We start from the raw sequence: 12351 nt of genomic DNA on the forward strand, positions 1-12351 counted from the left end.
CAGCTGCAGAGCCTCAGCCACGGGGGAGGGTGTCCTCAGCGTGCAGCGCCCCGGCATCTCCAGCAGCGTCCGCCCAGCCACGGCCCCTGAGCTGCTCCAGCTCCACGACGGCAGCAGTTCTGAGGGCTACGGGTGCCTCACAAGCCCCAGCGCGGAGCCCCTGTTCTGGGCCGGGGCAAGCGCCCTGGGCGAGTCTGGGGAGGCTTGGAACGGCAGTGGGGACCCCACGCAGCAGGCGTGGTGGCTTCTGGCTGCCCCCTCATTGTTGGCGGAAAAAGTCACTTGGTTGTATTAACTCTTGGTTTGCCCTCCAGGGATAAAACTGGCCCTAGTAATACTGTTTTACAAATCTCCATTAACTATTAAATACCATAAAAATGTAAGCTGGCTTCATTCCTACAAGACGTGAAGGGGAACTGAAAACTGAAAAGCCATAGGTTCTTGTAAAAGAAGCCAGGAAGGGACTCCCAAACGCACCAGTGGGTTGACTTGAAATCCCAGCACCTGGGGACCTGCCCGGCCTGGGCTCCTCATATCCTGGAGGAACAAAACTGGGTCTTCGCTTCGAGTGAGCACAGCAATGAACTGCTACCAGACTGGGAGGGTTTGACACAGCAGACTGGGAAGGGCTATTCATTATCACAGAACATTGCAGTTGGAAGGAGAATTCTGTCTATGAGGCTACAACTAGGAGCCCACGGGGGCACGGAGGGGGAAGCACCTCAGAGGAGGGGACAGTCTTTCTCTGCACGAGAGCAAGACCCAAACACACACTCTCCACAGACAGAAAACTCACCAACACTCCTCAAAACTGCTAAAGAAAAGAACCAAAACAAAATATTAGCAGCTTGTTAGCGAACGGCAAATGCAAAACAAAAATTAAAAAAACAAGTTCTCTTTTGTCAAAATTCTGGAGATCATTTGTCGAGGCCCCGACTACAGGGACGATTAAACTCAGTAGCCCAGCATGCTCACTGGTGAGAGCAACGTCTGCGCATGTGCTCGAGCCCCAGGGAGACGTCCCATGCGGGCGAGTAACACCTGCGCCGAAAGGAGAGTTCCCCTGGTGCAAACCATTCCTGCCGGTGGTTTTATGACATCAGTAGGACATTAAGTAAAAATGTATATAGTATATTAGAAAAATGCTGTAGAAGCATTTAGGGAGTAAGAGGTACTGAAGTTAACATGCCAAATACTTAGGTATCAACACCCCAACCTTCCTGGGACAGGGACAGCCCTCTTGAGCGGCTTTCTCCTCCGGGGCCTCCACGCCAGCCTCAGGTCACACACTCGCACCTCCACGCGGCCACATGCAATGCTGCGACAGACACGCGGCTGGCTGTGCAGAGCGTGGTGGCACAGGAAGCTCGCCTTTGTCCTAATTCCCAGAGGAGCACCGGGTCGGTGAATCCTCGGGGGGATCTGGTGGCCTGGCTTGTCTGCCCTGGGAGGAGCCCTTGGTGGGGACGAATCAAGGTCGAGGAGGCTGCCAGGGGCCTCCCAGAGATGCCACCCAGCCCTGCACACAGCCCTGACCCAACTCCCCAGCTGCTCTCCGCCAGTCTGCTCGCCCCTCGGCCCACGACCACTGCACCTGACCTTTCTTCCCAACCCGTGCAGTCCGAGGTCACCTTGCTCAAGCCCTGACCTGACTCCCGCCCTGGGGCCTGAGGCTCTGGCCGGCACTAGGCCTCCTCCGACTGCCCCGCGGGTCCTCCTGAGGCTGCCGGGCCTTGGCGTCACCGTCCTCAAAGCGCTCGGCTCTGGCCCCTCGAGCCCACGTTCCGCGCAGACTGCCCCATCGCGGCCCCAGCTTGTTCCTTCTCTGCAGCCCCACCTTCTTCTGCCGGCCTCGCCTCCCCGTCTCCTCCAGAACCTCGCTCCATCGGTGTCCTCTGCCGTCTCCCCTCACTTGCCTTCCTCTCTCCTATCAGCCTGAGCACAGGCTCGTCTCCGTCACCTTCTGCGAGCCTGAGGCCTTTGCGTTGCTCCTCCACCTCACGGTCCGAGGAGCCCAGGGCATCGGCTACACGCATGGCATCCACTTCCTACACCCGCGCCCCCTGGTCAAGGTAAATCTGGCGAGTGACGCTCGGGAAGATCGCCCACGCCTCGCAGCGTCCAGCACAACAGCTCGGTTTAGCGCTCTCTCCCGTCCCCTCTGATCCACAGCACACCCTGCACCCTCCGCTCGCTGGTTTCCAGCAGGCTCCAAGCGCTGGTGCTGACTCTGCCCCAGGGCCAGGCCCAGACCCATCAGCTCTGCGTCACCAGCAAGCCTGCGCCCGGCCAGCCCCTCGGCTCCCGCCCCCAAGGCCCCGCCCCTCACCGCGTGCTCTGCAAGGCCCGCCCCGCCCCGCCCACCTCCCAATTTCCTGCTCAGCGTGGTTAACTCCGTACAGCCCCGTGAGCCTTTCTGACACTGGGAATGTTGACCGCCAGCATCCTCCAGGAGAGGAAACGACCTCTCCCCGGCTTCACACTTTGTGACCTTCAACCAACCGATGAGGGCCTGTAAAGGGCAGCCGAGCCCCAGCGTCCACGAGGGCCGCCGCCTGGGGCACCGCTCTCCAGGTGCATTTCCATCCGCTGCCATTTTCCAGGGACAGGACCACGGCTCGGGTGCCTCGTCACCCACCCAGCTCAGTCACACACACAGAGCAGCACAGGGCCCGTAAGGCAGCTCCTCCCGCCCCGCAAAAGCAGATCGGATGCTGGAGGTTTCTGTGGTCCCGTTTTGACTTTTTTGTTTTTTGTTTTTTTTAACCTAGGAAGCGTCAGACGGCAGTACAAGCACGACAGACCCCCTCCAAGCACTTACTGTTTCTTGGTCTCTTCAAATTTGTGCAGCTTTTTGCGGAGACCTCCTGACTTAAAGCCTTGGCAGTGTGCTGCTGGCGCTCCGATGGTGACGATGTCATAGTTCTGATCTGAATGACAGAAAGCTCTCTTCCATTACTCTGGGCTCAGGCCTGTGGACGAGCCAGCTACAGGGATACGTACACAACTCTGGGATCCCCCGCCAGCCCACTTCCAAGCAGCCTGTGGTTCCCTCAGTCGCACAGCCCGGGCTGCCCAAGGGCCTCTGGAGCCAAGCACCATGATCTCGGCTACGAGGGGCCTGTCTGTCTCAGGGGAGAGTCACACAGGGCAGAGGGCAACTACCCAGCGACACTCAGCTTGCATCCCTCCTTCAGAAGGATGACCTGTGGGCAATTTTCTGCCACAGCAACACAAAGGGAAGCTGGAGGGAGGACAGACAAGAGGAAGGGGTCTGAGCTCTCCACAAAGGCCTTCCGGAAGCCCTTGGGCTGTGCCTCTTTGCCGAGTGCCCAGCAGCAGCACACACAGGGCAGGCTGGGGCAGATGTGGGGCAGCTCAGGGAGAAAGGAAGTGAGATGTGATCCAGCGAGACGGTTACCTGATCCTCCATCGTCCTGAACTCTCATCCTCTGTATGTGTAAGTTTGTGGGAACGAATTCTAACTTTTTATCTGCTTTCAAACTGCTTGCTTTGAACGAGGGACCTAAGGAACGGAATGTGAGAAAATAAAGATGGTCAGCCTGTATCCCCCATTCATGAACGGTGGGTGGAGAAGGGACAGTTTGAGGGTGCTGCTGTGGGTATGCAGGTGTGTGTCAGCAGTGGCCTCGGAAACTCTGAGCTGCCCACGAGCACACTTCCTTCCCAGACGATGGGGGTGAAACGTTGAGGGAGAGCAGCTCCCGGCCAGGAGACTGGTTCAGGGTCCTAGGTGGTGAAAGGGGCCTGGTGGATCCACCCTCGGAGGCTCAGGAGCGACACCAGGCCTTCCCATCATCAGCTGTCAACCAACAGGTCTGACACAGGGACAGGATTTTGTGCAGCATGATGTCAGCACCACTATAAAAAGCAAGTGGGCCCGTGCCAGGAAGTGCCTGTTCCAACTGCAGAGCCTGCCGGCATCCAAGATCTAAGAAGCTGGTGTGACGGGAGCAACACTTCTCAATCCTGAAAAGTGATGAGAAGGTCTGCTCATCACCCCAGGTCTATCGAGATGGGCCAACGCTACACAGCGTCGGTTCTGGCCTCCGGAAAGCACGCTAACGTGTCCCCTTGTACACCCTGGGGGGGCTCAGGAGTTCGGACCGTGTTTTCTAACAAATATTCACAATCTTATTTCTATAATTAGAATACTTAACTAAGTAAAGAACTACTTGCCTAGAGAAAGAGACTATAAATTACACTAACAATCAGGAGAAATAAACGTTCCATCTAGTGAAAAAAGACAAATTTATTTTGCCAGTATGCAAAAGGCAGACCAGCCACCGTCTGCTTTGTACTTTGCCAGGGGAGATGGTTCTCTAGCTACTGACGGGGTAGCCCGTGGCCCGGCTGCACTGGCATCCTGGGAGCCTGTTACAAATGCAGAACCCCAGACCTGCTGTCCACGAGACTCTCTGGAGACTCAGCAGCACGCTGACATCTCAGAAGCTCTGCTCTAGAAGAAGCATGGTGGGGGGTTCAGACTTTCCCAGGTAACAATCATCCAGCACAGGCAGGTCCCTGAGTCCCTTCAGGCAAACACTGCCACGTGTCTTAGAAATACACTTAGATCTGTTCTTCAGATTCAAACGAAACCCAGGGCACCATCATCTTGTCATCACTCCTGTAAACTTGGCTGCTTCTTAGACAAGTTTAGGGACAGGTTCCTATGTTCTGTCCCCACATTAAGGGCTTATGATTTTCCTTAAAAGCTGAAATTCTATTATAAAGAGGGGAAGGAGGGAAGAATCTGAAGATAGAGAATAAAGTAATAGAAAACCAAAAAAGTCACTCCATTTGGAACCAAAAGGGAATGAGTTAAGCATAGTCTTCTAAACCTACCCTGAAAATGTTTTGAAAATCAAGTGGCATCTTTCAAGAAGAAAAGATGTGTCTATATTTCACGTTCACTTTTGAGTCAAAATGGAGAGCTCCACTCAGACAATTCATATGTAAATATAAGGACCGCTAAACAGTTAAACCGGGAAATCTAGAAAACCCTGCCTTGCTTTGTCTCCAGGCAAACGGCCTGCATCCTTTTGGCCATTTCACTGATGCTAGACCAAGATGAAGAAATAAAATGAACCAACAGCCTGTGACTTTGTCTCTCCTGAATTTCATCCTACAGCGGTTGTTTTGGCAGATGATACCATGGAAGGAACTTTCGATGCAATTCACACATTTGTCTTCTCAATTAAGATCTGAAAACTCCATATTTGAGAGAACTCACACCTACATGAGAATCTATTTTTAAAAATCCATTAGAGTGTCTGTCAGTGGGAATACGGGAGTGACCCTGGGTTCCAGATTTCCAGCTGGGAAAATGAGAGCGGGCACCCACCTTTGTACTGATGGAGGTCGGTCAGGTTCTCCTGGTACGTGAGGATGATGGTCTGGTACTGAGTGACGATCTGGCGCCGGAGGCTCTCCCAGCAAGGGGACAGTTCCCCCAGCTCTTCCAGTTCACACACTCTGCAAGCAAGACACACGCATCAGGCCGTGGCGCCGGCTCCCTCCCAGCAGAGGCTCAGGAGTCCTGGCCAACCAGGAGGACAGATGGATGTGGACGCGTCATGCCCAGGGAGGCCCTGCGAGTCTGGAGGGCCGGCAGCAGGGCAGGACAGCAGACAGCTCCAAGAGCGGCTGTGAAAAAGGCAGACCACTGACCACGTGGAAACTGCACACACAGGCTTTTCATAGGAACTTAGTCAAATGTTCAGGGAAAACTAAGTGAAGGAGTGAAGAGGGGAGTGGCTCCACCATGGCACCCTGGCGACCTTGCATGTGTCCAGAGGCCACAGGGGCGTGAAGTCTTGAACTGCAGCCTGAGTCTGACCCTCCCGGACCACAGGAGGATTGGAGCCTGAGGGCAACTGCTACAGGCCCTCCCCACCCGGGGCTGTCACTGCCTCCTGGACTCTGGGAGGCATGGGGCTTTCTGCCCTCACCAGAGCAGAGCTGCAGAGTATAAAGCTGTCCGGCGAGCCGGGCTGCTCAGCAACGGGGTCCCGTGGCTCCTGCTGTAGCCACCTGGCCCCTTATGTTGCACTGTCATCCTATTCGGGTCCGGGACAAGGACGCTGGGAAGCTGGCAACTTTAGCTATCGTTCCCTTTACTATCTGTGTAAGTAATGAACTGTCTAGATCTAAATGCATAGAGAAGAAGACAAGAAAAAAAAGAATTTGTTATATCCACAAAAATGAAAGCTGTTTAAGAACTGAAATATAAACTTCTTAGCTCAGCAGGAAATAATAGCTACATAATCAGAATAATGAACACACAAAATGGATTCAAAAAAAAAAAAAAGGATAACCACTTTAGGAAATTTAGGAAACTGGGGGGGAAAGTATAAAAGACCTAAAATCCTCTTCATAGGAAATCAGCAGTTAATCTCTGAAGTTGATTAATTGAGTACTCTATACATAAATTTAGAAATATAGCAGAAAACACTAAAACGGCTAAAAGTGGTTGTTTCTTGGGAAGGAGATCAGAAAGTTGAGCATCCCAAGACTTATGTTTTTTATTAAAAGCCTTTTTGCGCTCTTTGGCTTTTTATACTATGCACGTTTTCCTCTGAGGGGGGGAAAAAGCTAATTTTACAGAAGTGTTTTAGGAATCTACTAAATTTTCTAAAGTTAAAAAAAATTAAAAAGCTGTGCCATTTTATTATTATTAAATCAACAAGATTAATGTAAAAGAACCCTTGGTGCAGGCAAGGCTGGTTGGGACCGATGTCCCCGTGGGTTGCTGGCTGAGTGGCCCCGCTGGCCTTGGGTCTGCACCTGAGCCTGTCTGCCTCAGCTGCTGCAGGCCCTTCTCTCTCCGTGTCTCTGCCCGTGTGTCACGTGGCTCCTCCTTGTGCTTCGGGTGTCAGCTTAGTGTCACCGTCTCTCAGAGGCCTGCCCCGACCACCCTCCTCCTTCTTGTGGCCCCTTTTAGGTTCCGCACACCAGTGACCCGTCTGGGCCCCGTGTGGCCCAAGTTCTGTTACTGACTGTCTCCCACGGTCCATCTCGCTCATCAAGACCCCCGCCTCCCCACCACAGTGAGTAGAGCACTGGCCCCGTGGCCGGTGTGAGAAACAACAAAACCCTCCAAACCAACACAATGAATGAATGAATTCTTCCAAGTTATAGTGCACCAAACAGTGGGAAATTAGGCGTAACTAAAAATTTAGTGGAACTGAAGATATATAGAAAAGTAGATGGTAGCTATGTAAATATATTACAAATACGGAAAAGCTAAAAGGAAGTTTCAAAAAATTAACTCTATAAAATATACACAGGGCTTCCCTGGTGGCACAGTGGTTAAGAATCCACCTGCCAACGCAGGGGACATGGCTTTGAGACCTGGTCTGGGAAGATCCTGCATGCCGCGGAGCAACTAGGCCCGTGCGCCACAACTACTGAGCCCGCGAGCCACAACTACTGAGCCTGCGCTCTACAGCCCACGAGCCACAACTACGGAGCCCACGTGCCACAACTACCGAAGCCCGCACGCCTAGAGCCCGTGCTCTGCAACAAGAGAAGCCGCTGCAATGAGAAGCCCATGCACCGCAACGAAGAGAAGCCCCCTGCTCGCCACAACTAGAGAAAGCCCACGCACAGCAACAAAGACCCAACAAGGCCAAAAATAAATAAATAAAATAAATTTATATAAAAAATAAAAAATAAATAAAATATACACATATAGGGGGATAAAGCAGCTCATTGCATTATTCTTGCCATTTTTCTCTAAGTTCAAATTTTTTTTCAAGATAAAAAAATTAAAACAAAAGAGCTGTATTAAAACAGTAGGATCTGGCTGCACTGTTTTCCTTCGTGCAGCTGCTGTGTTGCATCTACGATTAACAGTGCTCGAAGGCAAGGAGCAGAGATGACTCTTAGGCAGACAGGAGACATACTCTGCAGTGCCCGGACCTCCTCTCAGGCTGCTCCCCGCCTCAGGACCAGTGAAGCAGGCCCTGGGCTGAGAGACACAGAGGATCGGTGTCCTGATGGGTCATCCTTAGCCCTCTGGAGCCCGGACCGTAGAAAACCGTGACCCAGGCAGCCACAACCAGAGAGGGACCAGCTAGTCTAACTTTCTCAAGGCCGGAGGGGAGGGGCGGGGAGGGAAGCCCGTGCTCAGCAGGGGCACAGCTGGCGTGTCGGGCACGCTGTCTCGTGACGTCCTCGCACAGAAACCCCGGGACACAGGTGAGCAAACTGAGCCCAGGCCGCGGAACAGGCAGGCGGTGGACGCTGGGCGTGCGGCCAGGCCCATCTGATGCCAGTGCCCCACCCACCCCGCCCACGAGCCTTCCAGATGGGACGGGGCACGTGACAGGGGGCCTCACCTGGCCGCGTCCTCCTCCAGCAGGAGCTTCACGAACTGCCGGGGCACGTGCAGGGACAGCACGCTCTCCGCCATCTGCTCCAGGATCCGCAGGTGGTTGCCCTCGGTGGTCGGGAACCGGTACATGCGGCAGATGGCACCGCCGAACACTGAGGCGGGAGGGGGACAGGCCGCGGTGAGCAGGCGCAGGCCGCCGCGGGGCCCTCCCCCCTGGCCCCCAGGTCTTCTTCCTGTTCATCTCCAGGGAGTTAAAACACTTACAGCCACACCCACGGAGTGACCGAGCCCGAACGCCCCTGCCCCGTGACATGCGGTCTCATCATCCCAGACCGTGTCACCGGCTCTAAGGTGCTAGGACTGGGGCGGGGAGGCTGCCGGTCACCGAGCCCGACGCCATCGAGACAGAGCGAAAGGGAGGAGGAGCCCCCTCCCCGGAGGGTCACGAGGTCCCGACGTGCTGCCACAAAGGACGGCACGCTGCTGTGCAGAGAGGTGACAATCGGCGTGCACAGCCGTGACAATCAGAGCGGGTGGGGAAGCAGACCATGAACCCGCGTGGACTCTCACGAGTGGCAAGAGTACCAACAGAGGAAGCTGTTTACCCGATTTCAGTAAAGTGTCTTTTCGCAACGAAGCGTATTTGGATCGGATTCCCAAGGCCTCGGTCAAGCTCTCGTCAACAGGCAGAACCATCTAAAAACACGTACAGAAAAGCATGAGAAAACTGTGACTCAGACTCCAGAGCACATCATGTCATAAAAGAACCCTTGAAACTAACATCCACCATCAACTCTATGAGAAACGCACGGCCACAGACAAGTGAAGCCCCCCGCAGGACACTGAACATACTTCGCCCACACAATCTTCTAGAAACGCACAACTTTCCACCAAGTCACTTCCCCTTGTCTTTGAGTGTTTTGATGTGTAGGATGAAAGGGCAGTGGTAGATGAGGCCCAGGAGTATTTCCACAGCTGATGTTTCAGGTTTATTTGGGGTAAAATGAGAGATCTCTGTATTTTACAATGACTACTTACCAGCGTTTGGGCTCTGAAATTAGAACTGTTGTTTGAGAGTGTCTGGGTGAGCGGCTGTGCATCACAGAGGGTGACACAGGGGGCGGGGTGGGGGGGGGGTACAGATGTGAGACGGGGCCCAGGCGGCTGCGAGGCATAGGAGCGTCTGGGAGAGGAAGACCGTATCCAGCCCTCAGGGATGACCTGGGTCTCACTCCACACCCACGAGCCACCTCTCCCCTCCTGACTGACTGCAGCTCGCACTCTGGAGAGGGGCCAGCGTGGCCCGGAGCAGGGCAGGGGCCCGCTTCTCTCTACTTGGAGAAGCGCCTGCGGCGGAGCCCAGCCTCCCCCTCCCCACAGCTCACGGGCAAAGTGCGTCGGGACAGTCCTCAACTCCTCACGGAGAGGAGCAAAGCGGTGTGCTCACCCGCCCGTTGACGGTGTCCAGAGACCGGGTCACGGGGGGCCGCTGGTCTGACTTCTCCTCCATCTGCCAGCCCATCACGGTGATGTTGCCCACTCGGTCGCTCTCCGCAGACCTGCAACCAGCAACGCGCTTCGGTAAACGGCGCCGTGACTGCGCTTCGTTTTCTGCTTCAACACAAAGCTCAGCCTCCTGGATGGTCAAGGGGTCCTGGGGGTGCCAGGATGGGGCCAGCTGGTCGGTCAGGCAGCAGTTATCGTGTGCACAGGCTCCGGGGGAGGCAGGTGAGGAGACGGGGGCCACAGAAGAGGGCTGTGTCTGAGAGGGGACGAGGCCCCAGAGATGGGTGGCGTGCCTGGTGAAGCGGGGGTCGGGGGTAGCCAATGCCCGCTCGGGAGGCTGGTGCCCATCAGCCCTGGGCTGACCCCGCCCTGGAGAGTGATGCGGACACACCTTGGAATCGGGACTGGAGAGCATCTTCTTCTGGCACTAGACCCCTTTTCTGCTCATTCCCACCCCACCCTCAAGCTCTGATTAGCCTCAAGGCCTAGGCCGGGACCCCAAGTAAGCTGAGGTCACCCAGGATTTCCCAAAGCCTCTGAATCCTTCATGGTAAAGCTGACACCACTCTAGCCCTGGTCTGCTTTACTGCTAAGACCCCTCAGGGTAGCTGCTGGCTGCCTGGGCCCATCTGATTCATCCAGGGAAGCCCCATTGAATCCCTGATTCATTCAGAGATATCCTGAAGCCTCTGGCTTTGTTATCTAAGCTGTGGGGCTTAGCCAGGTTCTAAATTTTTATGTGGTCACATGCATCCACTGACCATTTCGTCTGTGACTCACTCTCACGGTTCTCGTGCCTGGAAAAGTCCCTCCCCAGGCTCTCTGTTCAACGGTCATCTCTAGCTCCTTTTAAAAAGGATGATGGGGCTTCCCTGGTGGCGCAGTGGTTAAGAATCCGCCTGCCAATGCAGGGGACACGGGTTCGAGCCCTGGTCCGGGAAGATCCCACATGCCGTGGAGCAACTAAGCCTGTGCGCTACAACTACTGAGCCTGCGCTCTAGAGCCTGCAAGCCACAACTTCTGAGCCCATGTGCCTAGAGCCCGTGCTCCTCAACAAGAGAAGCCATGGCAATGAGAAGCCCGCTCGCCGCAACCAAAGGAAAGCCCACGCGCAGCGACAAAGACCCAATGCAGCCAAAAAATAAAAAATAAAAAGTGCAGGCTCTGGAATCAGACTGCCTGGATTTGTATGTGGGCTCTGATAGTTCTTAGCTGGATAACATGGAGCAAGTTAATTAACCTCTCTGGACCTCAGGTTCCTCATCCCTAACATTACCTAATATCTCCTCCTAGGGTTGTAGTATTAGGTGAGGTCATACAGGAGAGCACACAGTAAGAGCTTAATAAATGACTATAAAATGTACATGTATAAAAATTTTAAATAATAATAAATAAATAAATAAATAAATAAAAAGGATGATGCCCACGTCTGACATTGAACCCTAATCCAACTAGAATCAGCTCTGGCGTATGATGCACCTGGGTGTTTTTCTCTAACGGCCCCTCCCCCAGGCGACCCTGCTTTTTCTCCCCGAGACCCCTTCCTCGTCCTGAGTCAAGCTCTCCTCACACACAGCAGGGTGAGCCCTGCCCAACGCCTTCAACTCCATCATCTCCGTATATTCAAAGTGTCGCACTACTAGCAGGGAATTCATCTTCTGTGTCAAAATCTTCTTTGCTATTTGGGACTATTTCCCCAATTTTTACATTATTTTGAAAAAAAAAAAAGAACACTATGTCAGGGTGGGAATTGCCCCTAAAATGAATCTGGGAAGGACTGACACCTTGACCCCAACATAGTGGGGTCCCCCGCGCCCCCCTCCCCACATTCCTTCCTTCCACAAATGTTTACTGAGCAGCAGGCACTGTTCTAGGTCTTGGGATACAAGCAAAACCATGGAACATCCCTGCCCCCTGGGAGATCACATCCTATTAGGGAGGGGACAGATAACAGGAAAACATATTTGGTATTATTAGATGTATACCTAGGTTTTCCTTTGGGTCTGCATACTTCCTATGAACACTGCACATTTCCATTCCGTGAGAGGCCCTCTGACAGGCTTTTCTTCTCTCTCCTCAATGACAACCAAGTCCCCCCCACCAGAGACTGGCCTCTGGGGACATGGTGCTCTCTCAGTACAGGAAGTAGGGCCTTTCCCCATCTGTCCCTGGACCTCATAATTCCAGATCCTTGCAAAGGGACAAAATTAAATACCAACCTTAGTGTTAAATACAACCTATGATGCCTGTCCTGGAGCAGATCTTTGACGACAAATGTTCCAGAGCCCAGCAAGTACATCTGAGGAAGAGGGGGAGACAGCATTAGTGCACCTGCTTTGCCTCTGCTCCAACTGCCAGGCCCTGGGGAGTCCAGCTGGCTGGTTCTCTCCACACATCTGACCTCATCTCAGGAGCCCAATGGGGAGGCTCATAAAGACGTTCCCAAAGACAAATACATTTGGACATTAATTTGTGAGCCAGAAGT

General features: G+C 53.8%; 1 protein-coding gene across 8 annotated transcripts in view; it reads right to left on the reverse strand.

The window, feature by feature from the left end:
* INPP4A (inositol polyphosphate-4-phosphatase type I A) overlaps nt 1–12351 on the reverse strand; it is a 125648-nt gene that overhangs the window by 32866 nt on the left and 80431 nt on the right. For all 8 annotated transcript variants that reach the window (XM_082427267.1, XM_082427266.1, XM_082427263.1 and 5 more), the window contains 7 exons: nt 12086–12165; nt 9807–9918; nt 8965–9055; nt 8364–8511; nt 5366–5496; nt 3422–3526; nt 2822–2930 (listed from right to left, as the gene is read on the reverse strand). In XM_082427267.1, the coding sequence (XP_082283393.1) occupies nt 2822–2930; nt 3422–3526; nt 5366–5496; nt 8364–8511; nt 8965–9055; nt 9807–9918; nt 12086–12165 (776 nt within the window). The remainder of the gene's footprint in view (nt 1–2821; nt 2931–3421; nt 3527–5365; nt 5497–8363; nt 8512–8964; nt 9056–9806; nt 9919–12085; nt 12166–12351) is intronic.

The sequence above is a fragment of the Balaenoptera physalus genome, assembly GCF_965194825.1.
Source record: "Balaenoptera physalus genome assembly, chromosome: 15".
Lineage (NCBI taxonomy): Eukaryota > Metazoa > Chordata > Mammalia > Artiodactyla > Balaenopteridae > Balaenoptera > Balaenoptera physalus.